At 38.7% G+C, this 21,599-nt stretch overlaps 1 protein-coding gene across 4 annotated transcripts in view; it reads left to right on the top strand.

Annotated features, from left to right (window-relative positions):
• Positions 1–21,599, top strand: part of grik1a (glutamate receptor, ionotropic, kainate 1a) — a 61,132-nt gene that overhangs the window by 22,567 nt on the left and 16,966 nt on the right. For 2 of the 4 annotated variants that reach the window (XM_066651046.1, XM_066651047.1), the window contains exons 2-9: positions 1,492–1,659; positions 1,949–2,206; positions 7,877–8,058; positions 8,362–8,415; positions 8,707–8,880; positions 10,705–10,848; positions 17,039–17,146; positions 18,084–18,128. In XM_066651046.1, the coding sequence (XP_066507143.1) occupies positions 1,492–1,659; positions 1,949–2,206; positions 7,877–8,058; positions 8,362–8,415; positions 8,707–8,880; positions 10,705–10,848; positions 17,039–17,146; positions 18,084–18,128 (1,133 nt within the window). The remainder of the gene's footprint in view (positions 1–1,491; positions 1,660–1,948; positions 2,207–7,876; positions 8,059–8,361; positions 8,416–8,706; positions 8,881–10,704; positions 10,849–17,038; positions 17,147–18,083; positions 18,129–21,599) is intronic. The other 2 variants (XM_066651048.1, XM_066651049.1) reach the window with 1 other exon arrangement.

Here is a 21,599-nt window from a genome sequence, read left to right as displayed (position 1 = left end):
GTTTGGTTCAGTATCCTGCAGTGGGGACACAGTTGGCAGCATCGTAGAGCTTGGCCTGTAATCAAATTCATTGTATTTGCACTGAGTTTTCACTGAAGCAGCAGCAGCAGCACACATCCACTGCCACTGGGGGAGTGTTAATAGCAGGAGTCTTAAATAATGGTTACCGATCCAATCAGTCCAGTTTTTTAGACCTCATTTAAATTTAAATTGGCTAGAGTCACTTTAATGAACTTATATATATCAATAGAATGGGAGAAGCATGAAGAAATTGGAGAGCTGAATCTATCAGTTCATAGATGACGAATAGCCGTTTAAAATGTATTTGGACACATTCATGATGGTGTTTGTGCTTCAGTTGTCAGTAGAGATACAAACAGCACACAAATGTAATCTATTGCTGAAAACATGCTGCTTTTGCCTTTTAATGATAGGTTTATGGACTTGTATCTTGGTCTCAGAATTAAGCATGTGATCTATGAGAGAAATATATTCATTCATTCATTCATTGTCTGTAACCACTTATCCAGTTTAGGGTCACAGCCTACCTGGAATCACTGGGCGCAAGGCAGGAACACACCCTGGAGGTCCACACCAGTCCTTCACAGGGCAACACACACACACACACACACACACATTCACTCACACACTCACACCTATGGACACTTTTGAGTCGCCAATCCTACCGCCTACCAACGTGTGTTTTTGGACTGTGGGAGGAAACCGGAGCACCCGGAGGAAACCGGAGCACCCGGAGGAAACCCACGCGGACACAGGGAGAACACACCAACCCCTCACAGACAATCACCCGGAGCGAGACTTGAACCCACAAACTCCAGGTCCCTGGAGCTGTGTGACTGCGACACTGCCCATAAATATCTTGATCCTATTGCATTAACATGTACTGAATGCTTAGAATCTTTTTTCTTTCTTGAGGAGTTACCATTTCATACAAAGGTTTTTATCTTACAGTTACAATATGCTATACTTTGCGTAATAATTATTGCAGTTTCAAACTGAATTCAAGCTCAGTACTCTTTGAAAAACAGAGCTTCTTACGTGTTCAGTCTCAACTTCCATTTGTCTGAAGAAAGCCTTCAGTATGGTCTTTTAAATGTGTTCAAGTGTCTAAAAGATTCTCCTCTGTATGAAAACCCTGTGCTTCTTGTGTACTGAGCTCTCTAATGACCTTCTATGAAACTCAGTACCAAGTGTCCAGTACCAAGTCCAATTTATGTGATACCATGCAAGATGTGTATGGATGATTTATAGTGTAATCTATTTTTGGTGTTTGGCTTTGTATAAAATCATCTAAGAAAATATAAAATATGTTCTATTTGCCATTGTATTTCTAATAATGTACAGTAATTGAAAAGGAGAATTGGAAAAGGTTTTTGTCTTACCTCTAACCTGTGTACTGTGTGGGGATTATTTTTTTTCTCATTTTCTTTCTGCTCTTTCTTTGTTTCTCTCCCTTTTATCTGTTTCCAGGGGGGATTTTTGAGACTCGAGAGAATGAGCCTGTGAGTGTGGATGAGTTAGCTTTCAAATTTGCTGTTACCAGTATAAACCGGAACAGAACACTGATGCCAAACACCACTTTGACCTATGACATCCAGAGAGTGAACCTCTTTGACAGTTTCGAAGCATCTCGAAGAGGTCGGACTTTAGATCACATATTTCATCATGTTTCCTATTCTCTCTCTGATGGATACGATGTAGAGCAAAACATTTTTCACTTTCACTCTTGATTCTGTTCTTCCTGCATTCTTTTTTTATTATTATTTTATTATTATTTTCCTCCTGCATTACATATATTTTCACTCTTGGCTGTTGATTCCTTCTTTCATCTTTCTTTCTATATTTTAATATTTGGTACTTTCCTCTTGTTCTGCTCACTTTGCTCCTTGTATTTTCTTTGCATTCATTAATGGTTCTCCTCTCTCAGTGTGTGACCAGTTAGCTCTGGGCGTGGCTGCGGTGTTCGGTCCAGCTCACAGCTCCTCTGTCAGCGCAGTGCAGTCCATCTGTAATGCCCTTGAAGTCCCCCACATCCAGACCCACTGGAAGCACCCTTCTGTGGACAACAAGGACACGTTCTTCATCAACCTATACCCAGAGCACACCTCCATCAGCAGGGCTATTCTGGATGTGGTCACCTATTACAAATGGAAGTCTATCACTGTTGTCTACGAGGACAGCACAGGTGAGCTACAGCCATGGGCAAAGCCAAGGGGTGGGTGGTTTGATGTAGTCTTTAATTAGCACTCTATTAGTAGAGTTGCCCCGCTTATTATACCATTCCAATCTCTGCCCCTTGATTTTCCAATGGGCCACACCCAGCTTTTTCCCACCGAAAGCTTGTAAGTATTTTGAAGTTGGTGCTGGAGCATTAAAGGGGATTGAAGCACGGCCTGGAGGGCAGAGAGTAAATTTGTATTGACAAAATTGTCTACAAGGAATGTTTCTCATTAGATATGTGATTGGAGTTAGGAATATGATGGTCACAGTTCTATAGAGTGAGCTGAAAGCCTTCAAAGAATGTCACTGTGAAAAAAAATAATAATAATAATATTAATTATTATTATATACAGAACTATCACTGGATTAGGAACACTACCTCGTATCTACACTCATTGTCTATTTTATCAGCTCCACTGACCATACAGGAGCACTTAGTATTAGTTCTATTGCAAAGGGGTTCTGACCATTTGTAGACCAGGGTGAAATGGGGATGAGAAAGTATGCAGAACAACAGATGGACTACAGTGTGTTATTGTAGAATTACAAAGTGCTCCTGTATGGTCAGTGGAGCTGATGGAATGGACAATGAGCAAGGTATACAATACAAGGTAGATGTTACTAATCCAGTGATCATTCAGTGTGTATGTTTGTAATTTTTGGTTCAATAGCTAATGTGTTAAAAATTCACTTATTCATTGTTAAGTTTAGTTTGAATTGATTGATTATGTTTGGCTTTTTAGTAGGTGTAACAAATTTGTGACAAGGATATCATTCTTCCAGCCTTCTGGAATTCCTAGGTATATCAACATCCGTCTTCAAACATGAGCTAGGCTGACCGCTGTGTTTTAATCAATGTAAAGCAGTTTTATGGCAGAACAGCATCACTGTAAGTCTACTATAAAAAGGTTCTAGCAAATTACCTGAGACCTTAGAGGCTGAAACACTGCCACACTTGAAATACATGATATATCTGACAGTCATGCTTGAGCATTACTTGATGTATTTGCCCCTTGATTAAACCTGTTACACTTAATCTAAAACGCCAGATATATTCATGTGAGTTGCTGTTAATTAGCTTCTCATAAGGGTGCTAGCAGATATTGGCATCAACCTTTAGATATTTATGGCCAAAACTGAAGGCCTTGCAGTAGCTAATATTCACGGTTCACTTCTGTCACTGTTAAATGGAAGGTTAGGGTGTACTCTAACCTTAGGCAGTTATCAGCAGTGATGTCAGTAGTTAATAGTACTGTGATGTTTGCTGTACATCTTGTTTTATACATATAATATCTCAGATATTCTTCAGGCAGTGTGTGTGTGTGGGTGAAGCTGTGTGGATATGTGTGTGTGTGTGTGTCAAGTGTCTGTATTTTTTTCCGATTAACTGATTCCACGTGAATAAAATACAAAAGATATCTCTCTCTTGCAGTTCCCGATAGCATTCTCAGAGCAGTGTGAGCTCTCAATGTGCTTGGCTGGGAGAATGGAGCAAATTTTATAGTCACTGCAGGCTGTCTACGCATGGATGGTTTTTATGTACTACTGGTTCAGCTGAAGCCTATTACTCACTGGCACAGAGGACTTTTTCTGTCAGGTAATTTTAGATATGGTAGTTTGAATTTTATACCCACAAGGCAATGCTCTGAATCTGGGCAATGTTATTGAGATACATGCAGTGTTTTCCTGTAATAAATATCATACAGCACAGCCTAGATAGCATGTCTGTTGATGTAGATTTTAGCTTTGAGAAAGATTTTTTCTTTTATTGTGCATCACCTCGATTTCCAAGCGATTATATCAGCGAAATACACAGCACTACCAAACTGGCATAAGGTCTTGCCTATAGACGTGAAGGAAGCGTATTTCAAAACACTGTCATTCTCTAGTGCTCATGCTCTAGTGACTTACCTAACATCTTGGAGGCTAAAAAACTGCCACACTTGAAAAGACTGATATGGCTCAAAGTCATGCTTGAGCATTGCTTGATATCTTTTGCCACTTGATTAAACAAAGCTACCAGATCAGTTAAAACTTTTTTTTATATATAATTTATTCATTCAAGTGAGAAAGATAAAAACAGCCCGAAGGCAGTCCCAGTGTTACATTGTTATATAAACATACAAAGATAAAATTAGCTATTCAGAATAGAGAGCTCTGAGGTATTGATAACAAATGCTGCATGTTGAGATGCTGCATCATGTGAAAATGATGGCAGTTTTACTTTACTGCAGCATTTAAAATGGTGCTTACCTGCTGCTCCCTGTAAAATCAGGCCAGGCATTTATACTGAAAAAGAACAAAGGTCATTGGGCAGTTTAACTGTTAGGTTTTCCATCAGGTAATTTTTTTTCCTCAGCCATAATTGTGTAATTGGACTGTAATTATATATATAATTTATTTATGGCATTTACTTTTGTTCCATTTGAAATGACCATAATTATAAAACATTTCAGATGTCAAATAACTGGAAATGGTTTGCTATGACTGGAAAAGCACATGTGGCCTCTGCAAATACAGATTTTAACACACAAAGAAATGTTAAGCTCTATGCCCTTTGCAGGTTTGTTTGTTTGTTTGTCTTTGCCAAAGTAATATTCAAGGTCTTGGTGCTGTCCTTTCCATTCTGAATCTGGACCCTAGAATATGAGATTGTTTGTGAGCATTTTAAAAATGCCACAATTGTCAAGCCATATTTTCTGCTGGTGCTGAATATAATCTGTATATAGAGCACTAATTTATCTCTTTGGGGGCATGAACACACTCACACCATGACGCCATTCCATATTCTGCCTTTCATAGGGGTTAGCAGGCACAAAAATGCCATGCCCAGGAGGGTCACTCTGTTATTATGGTTATTGCTTTTCGTCCATTCTTTTTAAAGGTTATAGGACGTTGGACTTGCCATATGATTTAATACATGAATATATATTTATTGCATGGTCTAGGTTTGTGAACATGTAAACTGTGCTGTTGTGTGATGCATAGAAATTTTTGACCTAAAGTTCATGACTGTTATTTCGAATGATAACTTTATGCATTAGATGGGTATCTACATCTGTTAATAACTGTTAAGTACAAAAGTATAGCATTGGGGGATGCTCAATTTAGAGTCAGTTCCATCTACAGCAAAAAAATCAGTATTAACCATCTATGGAGCAGGAATAGAAAAATTTCCTCATGTTAGTTCATGCTTTTCAATATATGGTGGTCACTTCAATGTCTAAAAGAGAGAGAGAGAGAACCTATTTTTGGACCTATTTACAGACATGGGGGCTTTGTAAACACATCAGACCAGACTGGAGAGCTAGCAAATGATAAGGAAATATCCTCAGAATCTTATAAAAAGTGTTTTGTTTTGTTTTTTTTTATTGTGAACGTCATCTTTAAATATAAAATATAATCACTTTTCTCTCACAAAATTACATTTACATTTATGGTGTAAAGCAGCATATGTAAATGTATCAGATTTAGCTTGTGTATGTGTTTATATGATGAGAACAACACATTCATCTCAGAGCACTTTGCATTTTATAGTTAATACCCAAAAACAAACCACAGGCATTATATTTAAATGGTATATAAAATAGCATATCAGCTTATGCTAAAACCGCAAATTGTCTCTGAACCAAGAAAGATTTGTTTCATTGGGAAAGACTTAAATTTGGCCAGCCTTGAAATTATTAGCGCTTATGATTTCTAGGCAGGCGGCATGGTGGCGCAGCAGGTAGTGTCGCAGTCACACAGCTCCAGGGACCTGGAGGTTGTGGGTTTGATTCCCGCTCCGGGTGACTGTCTTTAAGGAGTTGGTGTGTTGTCCGCGTGGGTTTCCTCCCACAGTCCAAAAACACACGTTGGTAGGTGGATTGGCGACTCAGAAGTGTCTGTAGGTGTGAATGTGTTTTGCTCTGTGAAGGACTGGTGCCCCCTCCAGGGTGTATTCCTGCCTTGTGCCCAATGATTCCAGGTAGGCTCTGGACCCACCGCGACCCTGAACTGGATAAGTTTTTACAGATAATGGATGGATGTATTTCTAGCCAGAATCTTGGACCCAATATTATTACAGAATCATTAGGGGAGCTTAGGTATGGAAGTCTATTGCTGCCATACACAATAAAAAAAAATCCTCTGTGTGTCATTATTATGAGATATTATGTCATAAAAAAAGGACATTCTGCATTCTGTCTGTAATACTATATCAGTGTGTGAAATAGGCATTGTGATTAGGCCACTTTACAGGAAAATAAGCCCAAACACATAATAACATGGACGTCAAACTAGACACAACTGGACCAACGGATCATCGCTGGTCACTGTGCCGTAAATCAGTGAAACCACGGCTCAGTGGCTCCTGTGTCAGACCAGAATTGTTATTACCGACAGAATGTAGACAGACATATCTCTTAAATAAGAAATACGTATCTCATAATTACGAGATACTATCTCATAACAGCATACTGATGATTTGTTTTATTGTGTGTGCTCTGGGTGAATTTTTTTGTGTGTGAGAGACACTCCTTTTCCATTATTCATAATGTTGGATTAGTCATTGGCTATTTGTTTATTTATTCATTCTTTTATTTGTCTAATTATTTAATAATTCATCTGTACAAACTGAGTTTGTTACAGAATTCCAGTAATGAACATTAATGGTTTTATCCATCACTGCTTGACTGGGCTAGTTTGTTGTGGGCTCACCACGTTTTTTTCTGGTTGTTTGAATGCATAGTTAAAAAAAAAAACAGACAAAAATAAAAGAATGTGACATTTGAAAGTCTGGCCTATATTGACATTTAATTATTAGGATTTGAATGAGACTCCTCGACTAGTCTCTTGTTCTGTCCAAGTGTCCTTTTCCTTTATTCCTATTATTATACCTAGAATAGCAGAATTATTAGGAAGGCTAGTTCTAATAAGTAGTCTTTATACCTCCAGTATTACAGTCACAGGTATGTTTAAGGAGTGTCTGCTTGTGGTAGGAAAGATAGCTCTTCAAACGTTCAGACATTAAGGCAAACCACTTGGGTTTATACTCCTATCCATCTGGATGTGACAGTGGGGTTCATTAGCTGCAGAGATGAATGGCCAAACCATTTCATGTAAAACAGTGCAGTGCAGGTGATTTCCCTTCCTAATGAGGCATCACTTTTGTGTGTGTGTGTGTCCAGCAGAAAGGCTTAAAGAGCCTACATTCCATCTTTTACATAAAAGTGCAAATGGTACATGTTTTCAACCCTATAATATCTGGTTACCTTCACATTATGTTTCTACTTCAGGTGCTAACTTTGACTGAACAGGAACTACTGTTTGTTTCTGCTGGTTCAGTTTCCTCTCTAGTTTGTCCTTCAGATATGATATCAGGCAACAACTTTTCCAACCCACACCTTTTTTTGCACCTAGACACTGACATGTCCTTTGATTAAAGAAGAGGAGGAGAGGCGGGAAGGAACCCATTGATTGAGGTCTATTGACAGAGCTGAAAGAGATTAGTGTCCCCAATGTGGGTGACGCTGTCTGTTATGGCTTTCACGCCGGGGAAATCAAAAACTCTCAACTACTCCAGCCGGTAATGAGTTTGTTTTCCTCCTAACGCGGCCGTCCTTGTGCTCGCTCTTTTGTGTTGACTCTTAAACAGGCTTAATGCGCATGCAGGAGCTGATTAAAGCCCCATCCAGAAATGGCATGAAAGTGCGTATTCGGCAGCTGCCCACAGGGAGCAGTGATGCCCGCCCACTGCTCAAGGAGATGAAGAAGGAGCAGGAGTTCTACGTCATCTTCGACTGCTCCTACCAAATGGCTTCTGAGTTGCTCAAACAGGTGCAGTCCACAAAGCCCCTTTTGTTTTTGAACCTTAAACTTTGAGTTATGAAATGTTCCGGATGTGATTTATGTGAACTTCTACTGAAGATGTTTTTATGCTTTTTTTGTCTATCTCAAGTGGAAGAAACAATTTCAGTGATGTGTTTTTTCACCATAGCAAGCAGTGTGCAGTAATGACCTAGAGCAGTGAATAACAGCTATATTGAAATGCACTATTACTGAGAATAGATAAAGCCTTACAATAAATAAGTGGCCATTTCTGCAGTTGTTTTTCTCTAAAAGTTTTTCTTTTTTCCATAGCTAATGTCAATGGGAATGATGACTGAATACTACCATTTCTTCTTTACTACCTTGGTGAGTCTTCAAACACCCATGCTTAAGAGATTTTATAAGAGCATGCTTTAATATTGAAATAGGAAACTCAGATATCAGTCTTAGTTGCCCTCTTTCACCAAGCCATACTTTGTGTGTGTGTGTGTAGGCCCTACTTTGAAAGTTTTAAGAATATAACCAAGTTGAAGTGTTAAACCATGTCAATTTAAGCTTTCAATAAATAAAAACACACACTTATATTTTAAGCTGACTTGGAGCTTTTTTTTTTTTTGTTTGGGGTGTTTTTTTGTTTTTGTATTTGTTTTTTTGTAGGACCTCTTTGCACTGGACCTGGAGCCATACCGTTACAGTGGCGTTAACATGACTGCATTCCGTCTCCTGAAGCTGGACAACCCCTATGTGGCATCCATTATTCAGAAATGGAGCATGGAACGCCAGCTAGCCCCACCCAGACCTGAGAGTGGCTTAATGATTGGCATGATGACTGTAAGAATTGAAGAGAATCTGAGGTTTATGAGCCACATTTATTAGGCATATAAGTGAACTGTATTGATTAGACTGAAATACTTTTTAGTTCTCATTATAGATACAGCGGCACGGTGGTGCAGCAGGTAGTGTTGCAGTCACACAGCTCCAGGGACCTGGAGGTTGTGGGTTCGATTCCCGCTCCAGGTGACTGTCTGTGAGGAGTGTGGTGTGTTCTCCCTGTGTCTTTGTGTGCTTCCTCTGGGTGCTCCAGTTTCCTCCCACAGTCCAAAAACACATGTTGGTAGGTGGATTGGCGGGGTGTATTCCAGCCTTGCGCTCAATGATTCCAGGTAGGCTCTGGACCCGCCGCGACCCTGAACTGGAAAAGCCGTTACAAAGAATGAATGAATTATAGACACATTGCATTATTTTACATAAATGTTTGAGTACATTTAGTTAGGGAACATAATTGTACCCTATTCCATTGAAATTATAATAATATATTGCATTAACTTCATGCACTCTAGCTTCAGGTTTTTTTTTGTTTTGTTTTTTTTAATGAAAAATATATTTACATATGTGCACAAGAGTAAATAGAGTGTTCCATTTAAACACATTTACAGTACACAATAAAATATAAAGGTCACTACATTTGGAGGATAGATTTACGTTGTACTGTGCCTGTGACAATATACACTGAAATATGTTGACACATATTAATTATACAGCAGAAACTGCAGCTCTGTTTACTAGCAGCTTTGAGGTTTTCACCTTGCAGGTTTGTGTTTGATGTGACATTGTTTAAAAAATCTGCTTCAAATCTTGGCTAAGCTTGCAAAAAAGTTGTCTACAACTGGACAATTTTGATGGTATTTTCAGCAAAGCTGAGGATGCATATGTTTACTGCAGAGAGAAGTATCATCAGCCTTTGAAGTTTAAATCAGATTGAATCATGATTAAACCAGTGAATCAAATGCATATATTAAGTATTTTTTAGCACTTCATTATAAAATAAATGGAAGGCTCACTGTTTTCTTGCATGCAAATTTGTGTACTGTATATAAAAATAGATCTAATTTGGTTAAATTAGGAAGCAGCATCAAAACAAAATAAAAAATTATAATAACTCTTGTCAGCAGCAACCCACACAGGCAAATCCTAAAACATACCGACTAGCTTTCAACTCAGCCGTTCACACTGATTCATGCCCCCATTCTGGCCCAATCCAAAATCTCCCCCTGTGCCTTTCCCCTAGCTTTCACTCTCGCATTTGAAATGATTATAGAGGATTAAGCTACGCTGCTGAGGATCCTTCCAGCCACCCAAAATGCACTGTGGATCTCACTCCTCCTGTGTTTTTATATGTTGGAGGCTATAGAGAGGGAATGCTACCGCTTTGGAAAACTGACTGGAAAACATTTTTCTTTTCCCACCTACTGCAATGACTCACACTCATAGACCACTTCAATATTTTCTGTAATATTGAGGTGTCATAATAATTTTTATGATGAATGTATATTACATCAGGCTTTATGCCCTTAGTATTTTACGTGAAGTGTCATATGTGAAAGTGTTTATACTCCAAGTGGAATCACATTTTGTATATTTCTAAGTGAAAATAAGAACACTTTGTATTTTTATTCATTTGCAGAAAAGAACAAATTAGGGAAAGGAATGTGACAAAAGTTATGGAATATTTTATAAGTAATTATACAGATATTTTGTAACTATCCATAGCTTTATATTTTTAAACTATGTACATTATAAACTACATATAACATATAACTACAATGTCCAAACATTTGAGTAAAATTGAACACCTGCTTTTCTTTTCCTATGCAGACGGCAGCGGCTCTCATGTATGATGCTGTGTTCATGGTTGCCGTGGCATCTCAGAGAGCCAGCCAGATGACAGTAAGCTCTTTGCAGTGTCACAGACATAAGCCATGGAGGTACGGCCCTCGCTTCATGAACCTGTTCAAGGAGGTGAGCCTATTATGCTTCCCTCACACAAACACACACACACACACACACACACACAAACACCTGCTCTCATTCACTCTGCTGCCTGCTGGTTCTGTCTGGAATGAAAGAAATCACAGTGATATAAAAGAAGATGCATCACTTCACTCATCACTTTCTCCAGTCCATTATTACACTCTTCTTTCAAAGCTTCTCAACAAATTTTCCTTTTAATTCCAAATTTTTCCATTGGCAAGTGTACACATTTCACATAATGAAATATTATCATTTACCCAGCACATAAATGATTTATAGCTCTGTAATATTGGTTTTAATGTTTTGTATGAGTGGTTTTATCGATCCGTAACTTTATTCGTTTGATGTATTATGCTTTTTTTTTTATTGGCATCACCCGTAGGCTCCTAAGGATATGTACGTATTTATGAGGCCTAAGACATTTGTCACGGGCCAGAATGTAGAGGCAGAAAATGGGCTTTGATAAATGTGCAGTTTGATCCTTTTATGTCCCAGCAGACTGGAAGCATACTCCAGCCTGCCGCAGGTGAATATACCTCTATGGCCTTGTCCGTGTTAGAGCCTGGGTGCTTTCTCTCTGCTCTGGGAATTCATCACATGAAAGATGACTGTTAAATGAGTTCCTGGAGGTGCATTAGGCTGAAGTACTCTCCTGGCTGAGTGGTCCTTCAGCACATTTCGGGTTAGGTTGTTTAGTGTACTCTGGTGACAGGCTTGCACCTTGGTTTTATTCCAGAAACATTTCACTTGAAATTACTCAGCTCTAGAATTGTGGTACACATGGAAATGCAGTGTAGCCATTTATAGATGGAAAACACTTGAGAATTGCCCGGTGATAAATAGAGGGGAATGTAGTGTTGATTACTTAAAGTGATGGATTAAAATCTACCTTCTTGTTTTTCTTATTAAGGCAAAAGTGGGTAGATTGCAGAGTGATACTGTTTATTTTTGTAGTCAGAACAAACCTAAAATCTCAAATTTTACCATTTTTATTCTCTTGTTAATTGTCTTTTTTGTTTGTTTTTGTGTTTTTTTTAAACAACTGCCATCTACATTGTCTCAAAATTTAATGATAAAGACAAAGTTTGAGCAGCTATGATATAAAATAAGAAGCTGAATCTTGTGCATACAGGGCTGTTAAATAGACACTGTCTTCTTTTTTGAGTAGTATACTTTGGACACTTTAAAAAGATTTGCATGTTTTGTTATTCTGGTTTTATATTTGTATTGAGTTTAATCAAAGGTTAGAGAGCAATACTCTGTATTCATTCATTCATTATCTGTAACCGCTTATCCAATTCAGGGTCGCGGTGGGTCCAGAGCCTACCTGGAATCATTGGGCGCAAGGCAGGAATACACCCTGGAGGGGGCGCCATTCCTTCACAGGGCAACACAGACACACCTATAGACACTTTTGAGTCGCCAATTCACCTACCAACGTGTGTTTTTGGACTGTGGGAGGAAACCCACGCGGACACGGGGAGAACACACCAACTCCTCACAGTCACCCGGAGCGGGAATCGAACCCACAACCTCCATGTCCCTGGAGCTGTGTGACTGCGACACTACCTGCTGCGCCACCGTGCCGCCAATACTCTGTATTTAGTTTTTAAAATGATTAATTGTATCATTACTTAATTGGTACACTTGTAATTACTTTTAACTGTTACATATTATTTGAGTCCTCATTTGTAGTATTAATGAAGACTGAGATGCAGTGTTTTATTAGTTTTTTTGTGTGTAACAAATTTGTATAAGCACCTTATTCAGAGTTTTAGTTTTAAGGGGACCCTGAGTACATTATGCCCCAGACACATTTATATAATGGGGATGAAAACTACAAACTAGCCAACTAACATGCTTCGCTGCAGCTATCTTACATTTTAACTACATCACATGATAACTGATCTCACATTGAACTGCCTAGCTTCTAACAACAGACCACTGAGAGTAAAGGGTAATTAACTGCAGATGTGTCTTTTATTTACAGCACTAGGGATAATATTAGATGTCTTGTGTAAATGGTGGAATATTGTGGAATATTTTCTCATTGCATTTTCTCCAATATTCAACTTTATTATCTTTATATGGATGATCTTGCTGGAGCTCAATATATTCCTTGTTCTAGAAACTAGCACAGCTGCCAGTTCCAATTTATACAAGCTGCGGACACAAAGAAGCAGAATTAGAAACTGTATATACATATTGAAATTGACTGGCCTTATTGCCAGTGACTTCACTGGTAATGGCATTGGATTATGTTAGCATTGCAGTAGGGATGGGGTAGAGTACTGGAGATGACATGAGAGCATTTACTGTCTCTGTAATTTGTTTAAAAATGGAATTACAGGCACGTGTGTGCAAGAACTCTACAACTTTATGTTCATTCTGTAATACATTTCCATTTAAGGCATTTAGCAGATGCACTTATCCAGAGTCACTTATAAATGTGGGCCTCTATTATCCACAGCTAGTTTCTTTATAGAATCCAAAAGATGCATCAAGTTTAGATGCTGCCAAATACATAAGACCGTACGTTTGGTTCCAAATACACAATGCTCACATACAACACTTTGCCTAAATATCAAATCTCATGAGTAATTGCTGATTTAAGTATTCTTGTAAGGGTCTCAAATCGGTGGATCATGGTCCTGGTACAGACTCAGACTCTGTCCTATCCAGACCTGGACCTGTAACTAATAAGAGCTGCATAATGTTGACCAGAGTGTTTAAGTGGTGTGACTCTTTTAGTCATTTCAGGTTAAGCATTCCAGGAAACTCAGACTAATCACGCATTTCTGCATATCACACGTGAGGTTACTCAGCCAATTAGATGTGTGCATTATGATAAATCGAATGAATGACACATACAAGGCAAGGCTCCAGACACCACTGTCCTGTGGCCAGTAAAAATAGCCCAAGGGACATGATAAAAGCTCTTTGGGACACTTTTGTGACAACAGTGTTGTGTGAGGTAAAACCCGAAACTTTAATAAGTGTACAATTACCAGTTGAAAATGGATTCTGTTTACAAATGCCCTCCAGCATAAAGAGCCAATCATAGCTGGATATGGAAATGCAGTAAAGTGAACTGCAAGACAAATCATTTGGGAAATTATTTCCGGACCTTGGCTTGAGAAAATGTTCTTTAACTGGACCTTAATGAATTTTAATTAATTACACCTGTTGTAAGAGATGGGTCTTCAGTCGGCATTTGAAAACAGCACGTGATTCAGACACCCAAAAACGTTAATTCAGGTGTCGTGACAGAAAAAATTCTTAATGCTGGTATATATGTTGAAAGATGGTGGGTCAATCTGAGCTGTATCCAGTTTTTGATCATTGCCATCAAGTATGATATGTCCATTTGTAGCTTGTAGGCCACTGTAGGCCATATCAGTCTTTGAAAAGCAGCTACAGGAAGCCAGTGAAAAGAATCCATGATGAGATTTTTCATTTACAGCAGTCAGTCATCTTTGTGAAGGCTGCACTCAAACTGAGAGGGTCTAGGTCCTGTAGGCCATGGGCTATGATGAGGGATCAAAAAAAAAATGTATATATATATGTGTTTGTGTGTGTGTGTTGTGTATCTTAGAAAATAAATTGCTAAAGCAGTGAATACTGCCATGAACAAGGTTATAGCATATTAAATTTGAGCCCTTTAAGTATAGAGACCACTAAATTTGATTGAACTTTACTGCTGTTGAGTCACAAGCTAATAGAACTGTCCTCTGAACTTAAACAGAGTTAAAAATTAATTTGACAAAACACTATAAGTGAGTTACCACTTAATTGGTCTTATCGCTTTGCTGTAATTGTGGGTGGGAGAACAGGGTGAGCCAAGTGTTGACCGGCAGAACACAACAGAGCTTCAGCCAGTAACATATGGGGGGAAGAGAGACAGAGAGAGAGAGAGAGAGACTCTCAACTAAGATTAAAATGACTCCAGATGCCATGTTTAAATGACCCATAAAGACTTAATTACAGCACCATTAAGGCATTTAGCTGTGCATTGTGAGGTTGTGAGGGGGTTTTTCCACGGATTATCCACTGAGCTATAATACTGACTAATGTACTGGACTTGATTTAGGGCATGAGGGCTCCAGCATATGCTAACTGCTGTGCAGATTACATGGCACAGCATTTACTTTGCCTTGCAAGACTGCATTTTCCTGCTGAAGTTTAGTTAATTTACATCAGCTTTGTTGCACAAAAAGGAGGACAGATTTTTCACACTAGGCCCTTTTTTTCTGAAGGTAAATATATTTCAAAGAGCATTGTCATGAATTGTACCCTCTTTTCCTCTACTGCAAATTAACAACAAATATATTTTAGAGGAAATTCAGTGACAATTCCAGTGCCTTCTTTGGATGTAATTTGGCAGTACAGGCAAGCCCAGGGTTTGTAAATTTACTTACATTATTACAGTTTCAATCCACATATCTGGTAAATGTTGACAACTGATCATGTGTGTCCTATACTCACTGAAAAATTCTCACTGTGGTGGAACCCTCAAGGATTCAAATTCTGTACCTTTAAATGGAATGTCTACGATTGTGGGGAAATGCAGTTCTCTTTGGTTGTTTACATTCAGAAGCGCCACATATTTTAAGGTGGAACGGTGGGTTTGAGGTGAAAAACAACTGTTGTTTGTTTGTGGATGAAGTTTAACTTGTTTGTAAGTTTTTATTTGCAGTTTGAATTACCACAGAAACTAATTTTTAACTGGAGTTGTTTAGATTTGTAGCACTTTCGGCAATGCAGTTAGCCATCTCCCGAGTTTGGAGATATTTCCACCTTAAGTGACTCGAAACAGCAAAAATAAGCCTATATCTCCCACCTGTGGAGCAGGAATAGAGCATTATCCTGATTTTAGTTCATTCTTTTCAATGTTTGGAATTCTCTGCATTGTCTAAAATAACTCCAGTTGCCTCTGCCATGAGCAGAGAGAGAGAAAGCCAGTTTTGAGCATGTAAACAGACTGGAGAGCTAGCAAACAGTAAGGAAACGTCTCCTGAATTTTATATAAATGTCTCCTTTAACTATAAATGTCACCTTTAAGTAGGGGGTACCTTATTCTGTAATTGTAGATTTTAAAAATGTGTCGATTTCATACATCCCATCCTCTTTCTTATATGTTCTTTTATTTTACACAGTTCTATAATGAAGTCTTAAAATATTCACCTCTCCTTTTGTAGAAGAGAAAGTAATGTACCTTTAGGAAACAAAACTGGACTTTAACACCACTGTTTGTACCTTTAGTTACAATAATGTACCTGTACCGTACATTGTTATCTGACATTGTATTTCTCTGGGTCACTTTCTTCCAGAAAAATCTCCCAGATTTGAAACACTTTCTGTCTGGATCTCAGCACTGCTCCCTGTCTCATTACTGATCAGAGCAGGGGTGCTTAAGTCCAGTCCTAGAGGGCCACAGCACCGCAGAGTTTAGTGTTTTCCCTCCTCTAACCCAACTGAGCTCAGCAGCTAATTATCAAATCCTTCATGAGCTGAAACCAACACGTTGGAGCTCGGGGATCAAATTCTGCAGTGCTGTGGCCCTCCAGGACAGGATTTGGGCCCCCTGCTCTGAAGAGTAATGAGTTAGGGAATAGGACTGCGAACGTGACAGAGGTGGTTGGAGCAAAGGTATCATGGCCAGTTGGTGTGACAGAACATGAACCAGTCTGTTAGGACTAGCTTGATTTCTGCTCATATGGAGGGCAGCACCAGTGCAGATAAAGACATGCTGAGTTTCACCTTTACTGGCTGGAGTGGTTAGTTCCTGGCACACCATATGAACTGCTTTAAATTGCTCATTTAAATCTGTTTTATAATTTAAAGGTGATACATGAACTGATCAGAATGCAAATTGCACTATAATTAATAAAGTTAAGCTTAATATTAAATAGTTAGTGGATCTGTATATTAGCTTAAACTGAAATCTTTACCTTTTTTAGTAACCTGGTTTTCTGTTGCACTACAAAGTTGGCCAAGCAGACCAGCCAAGCCAATTAAAATCTATAGGACAGAAGAACTGTTTGTTTTTGATCCTGCTAAGACATTTTGACTCTTTTTTCTTGCTCTAAGCCATGTACCCAGCTGTCTGGAATGGAACTTAATGACTCACTGTGTATCTCCTCTATGCTTCTCGTCTCCCCTATGCTGGACAACACAGGCTCAGTGGGATGGCCTGACAGGACGCATCATCCTTAACAAGACTGATGGACTGAGGAAAGACTTCGACTTGGACCTCATCAGCCTCAAGGAGGATGGCACAACAAAGGTGAGGCAGTTCAATTAGTGCTCTTGAAGTTGCTGCTGACAGAGGAGTTTGTGTTTTTTATATACTTTGCTATCTATTATAATAAAAATGGGCCTTAAGCCAGGCATACCCTGTGCGATATAAGCCAGGCACCAAAAAAGCTACAGTATAGGATCAAGCCAAATTTGAACATCGGCAGCCGTTGTTTGACAGACAGTGTGAAGAGGGAATGATGACAAATTAACTGGCCCAAACAAAGGGTGTTGGAATGATCAGACAAATGATCCTCAAAAGCTGATTTACTGGACTTAGAATCTCACAAATAGCCATGTGTTATAAAAATAATAAATAACACAAACAAAGCAAGCTGAATATGCTTTTCTATGTTCATCTATGCATAACATTTCTTAAATCGCACAGTGTCTGCAGTGCCATGTTGGTTATTTTAGGTAAATATTTAAATTATTTGTGTGAAACAGATTTGCCTTAACTGATTTTCCTATTTTATTTATATTTTTTAATAACTATTATTTATTTATTTTATTAATTAGGGCTGGCCCAAACAGCATTATACAGTCCATGATTATTCTGAAAATAACCCACATTATTGTTCTGAAAATCATTATGAAAAAAAAATAAACCTAATAAACAAAATAAATGTCCATTGTAGTTAACTTTCTGTCCTTAGAAGCTATAGTTTCAAGGTTAAGATTAAAGTTAAACCAGCTGTGATTGTTTTAAACCAGCTGTGGTTTCTTTTAAACATTTTTCATATATTATCAGTAATTGTTTTATATTGAGGCTTTAGCTTGATCATTCAGATTATTTGGGTCAGTCCTACTTTTAATTTTTAAAACAATTTTATAATTTTTGAATACAGAAAGAGAGTGATTGGGGCAATTATTTGTAGCTACTGTTTTTGTACTGACTACTCCATTCTTTTAATTTTTTTCAAAAGCGTGTAGTTGATGGTGCACCTCGTCGTACTAAATTGTGGACAAAGGTTTGTTCCAGTTTCCCTTCTATTTCCCATGTCCAATAGCCTACACCCAGTGTAATATCCTAGTGCCATTTTCCTCACTTAATCTTTAATTTTTTAACTTCCTTCCCCAGTAATCCCTAAACTCACACAAAGTTTAGACAGGGATTTAAAATATATATATATATATATATAAAACTGCACCGCTGAGAGTTAAAATTAATGGCACTGGTTAAACTTAATTTATTGCACTTAATATTGAATTTAGCTAAAAAAAAAAATGTATACTCCAGTACTTTGATTTCTCAGGAAGGAAGATATCTGTCGAAGTGGCTCATCAAGTGTGCTCCAACACAAACATGTTAATCCACAGGCAGATGTTTGGAGAGCAGTGCTAATTTATTTTTGAAAGTTAATTCGTTTGAGCAAGCCACTGCTTTCAAAAGTCCCTGGAGGGAAGCTGTGCTGTATGACATGCGCCACGCATAAAGTTCGAGTGGTTTATGGTGCTGTTAATAAAGGCATTATCAAACAGAGGCAGGCGTGCCGTCTTCAGGCACTGCTGCCTCTAATTCTCTTACTGCTGACAGCTCCTGTTAAACCACTAGAGCACAGCGCTTAGGATGATGGTGGCATTTTTTCATTTTTTTGTAGCTGTTTAGCTGTACAGCATGGTTCTGCTTAACCTTTGTTTGTTTATATTAGTGAGCCCATGACTTAAGCCAGTAAATCTGTTGACCTTGATGTGAGTCCTTCCTAAGATAATATCAATATCTCACTGGCTCCAGTCTAAGTAAACTTGCTCATCACAATGACTAATACACTTAATAAGTGCAAATCTTAAAATCTATTGTAGAAAAATGTTCAAAATTTAATGTTAATCACAATCATATTTTCACAATATTCTGGTTGAGGAGATATTCAGCTACAAACGGGTCAGCTGTAACATTATGACCATCTCCATGTTTCTACAGTCACTCACCATTCGCTCAATGCCACTGACCATACAGGAGCGATTTTTTGTTCTACGATTATGAACTCCATTACTGCTCTTCATACATTGTATCTCATTTTCACCCTGTTCTTGAATAGTCAGAAGCCCACAGAGCAGGTATGATTTGGCTGGTGGATCACACTCAGTGCTCCAGTGACACTGAAGTGCTGGAGGCGTTACGTGTGGTACAAGTGGATCAGACACAGCAGTGCCTCTGGAGATTCTAAACCCCACTGTGTCACAGCTGAACTGAGAATAGTCCACCAACCAAAAAATTATCCAGTCAACAGCGTCCTGTGTCCACCGATAGACCAGAAGATGACCAACACTAACTGTGCTGCAAGATAAGATACTTTCTCAGGCTTTACATCCACAAGTTGGACCAATAAGGTAAGTGTGTCTAATAGTGTGGGCTGTGAGTGGTGTTAATCCACTAATACCAGCACAACACAACACCACCACAACACCAGTGTCACTACAGCACTGAAAATGATTCACCTCTCAAATCATACCTGTCCTCTGGAAGTCCTGAACGTTGAAGGACAACAAACTATGAATGCAGAGCAAGAGATGGACTACAGTCTGTGATAGTAGAACTACAAGTTCTCCTGTATGTTCAGTGGAGCTAAGGGGATGTGTTCAGAAACAAGGTGGCCATAATTTATTGTCTGTATGTTACTAATACCAGCACCTGAGCTGCAATATAAAAACTAATTTAAAAGAAAACAGAGAAACACAAACATGTTACAGCTCACGTTTTTAGATGAACTTTTAATCTCTGTTAAGTAAACTGCATCCTTTTTAACTGCAAGGAACTACTCTATTATCCGTAGTTACCATCAACTTCAGACGTAAAGCAAAATAAATGGCAATCACTACTAATAGCAATTACTAGTAGATGGGAAAAAAAATGAAAGGGTGCACATGGATAGGGAGGCAGAGACAGGCGCAGTGACATGCTATGAGGAATTGGTATTTCTTATATACAGCATTACTGGAATGTAGCCAGCTAGTATCAGGCCATGCCCCGCTATGTCTGTCTTATAGTTGCTACCAATCTGGCACACCATAATACACAAAATGCCAAATCCATACTTTCTAGAGAAACAAATGTTTGCCCCTAACTTCAGCATCTTAATGGAACAAATTTGCTGCTTCTAGAAGAACTCACCACAGTATAAAGGCTACTGCTGGCCTTTGCTAACTTTTCCCATTCCTGATGGAACAAGACCCTGTCCACAAGCCGTTCGTCATTTTACATCATTTAAGGCAAGCCCTAACCCATCCTTGCATGAATTGTAGCATGATGTGTATGTGGAGTTTAGAGCATCTTGCCGGCTTAGAAATGAGGTCAGACACTACCCCTTTGGATTAGCCGTGAACTAAGAAATATATTGTGCCCGGCTCTGCTCAGGAATTTAAGAAGGCTAAGAAGACTTGGTCTTCCACCCTGACACGTGAGGTGGATTTTACTGAGTGGGGACCAACTTAAGTTAATGCTTATTCTGTAATTCAAGCATTGGCCTACACTGCTGCATTATTATATGGTGGGAGTTCTAGCTCCTATAGCGGTTGCCTATCCTGGCATCTGTCTCCTCTTTCTTAGACCTGGGAGAACACCCATGGTGTTAGGGCAGCTTTTTGGTGCCATGACCAAGGAGGCATCAGAGTGAGGTTTGTTAGCATCTTTCTTGCCTCCAACTTGTTTTCAAACCTGTCACAGTTCATAGCCTCCCCACTACCTCTTAGGAGTCTCTGTCATAATATTTTCTGCCATGGCCCTAGGATGTCCTTAGCAAATAACAGTGACAGGCATGAATACATGTTGGCGGGATGAGAAATGCTTGGGTCTGTCATCTCCTGCCTCAGCATATGCTCCTCTTCGATAATCCTCATGTTTCTTGGAACTGAGAAGGACAACCCCATAGGGTTTGAATTGCTATGAAATTCTAATAAGTCAAATGATAATTTAAAATTTTGGATCAACAAATGAGCTTTTCTCTAAAGGCTACTGCTTGCATAGTGGATTGGACAAATGCCAGACAAGCGCCACTGGAAACATTGCAGTGAGGGTGTAGATACACATCCAGCTCAAGTTAATTTCACACTCTAATTATGCCTTATCAATATGAATAAACTCACCTCCTACAAGTCAAGATCAGGGCCACTTCCGAAGACATTTCCTGACTTAGCTCAGGCACCATTGAGAAATATTTAAATATTTTAGCTTCACAATTGCTAAACTCCTTGACATTTCACGTTTTAAATGAACATTCATTTCTTTTGACTACTACTCTGAACAGATGTTTAAAAGCCATTAATTTGGTGGCATTTAACTCAGGTAATCTTATGTATTTGCCAACTACATAAGAGCATAAGTGATCTGACGTTTCTGCCCAGGCTATGTTATTTTTAATATTATTTTTAAACATTTTATATATTGTCCTTGAAATACTTTAAATTTGTTCTTAGGCTATTATGACACCAGAGCTAAAATTACT

The sequence above is a fragment of the Hoplias malabaricus genome, chromosome 18 (genome assembly GCF_029633855.1).
Source record: "Hoplias malabaricus isolate fHopMal1 chromosome 18, fHopMal1.hap1, whole genome shotgun sequence".
Lineage (NCBI taxonomy): Eukaryota > Metazoa > Chordata > Actinopteri > Characiformes > Erythrinidae > Hoplias > Hoplias malabaricus.
Note: the sequence above shows the minus strand (reverse complement) of the source record. Positions and strands in the feature narration are given on the sequence as shown.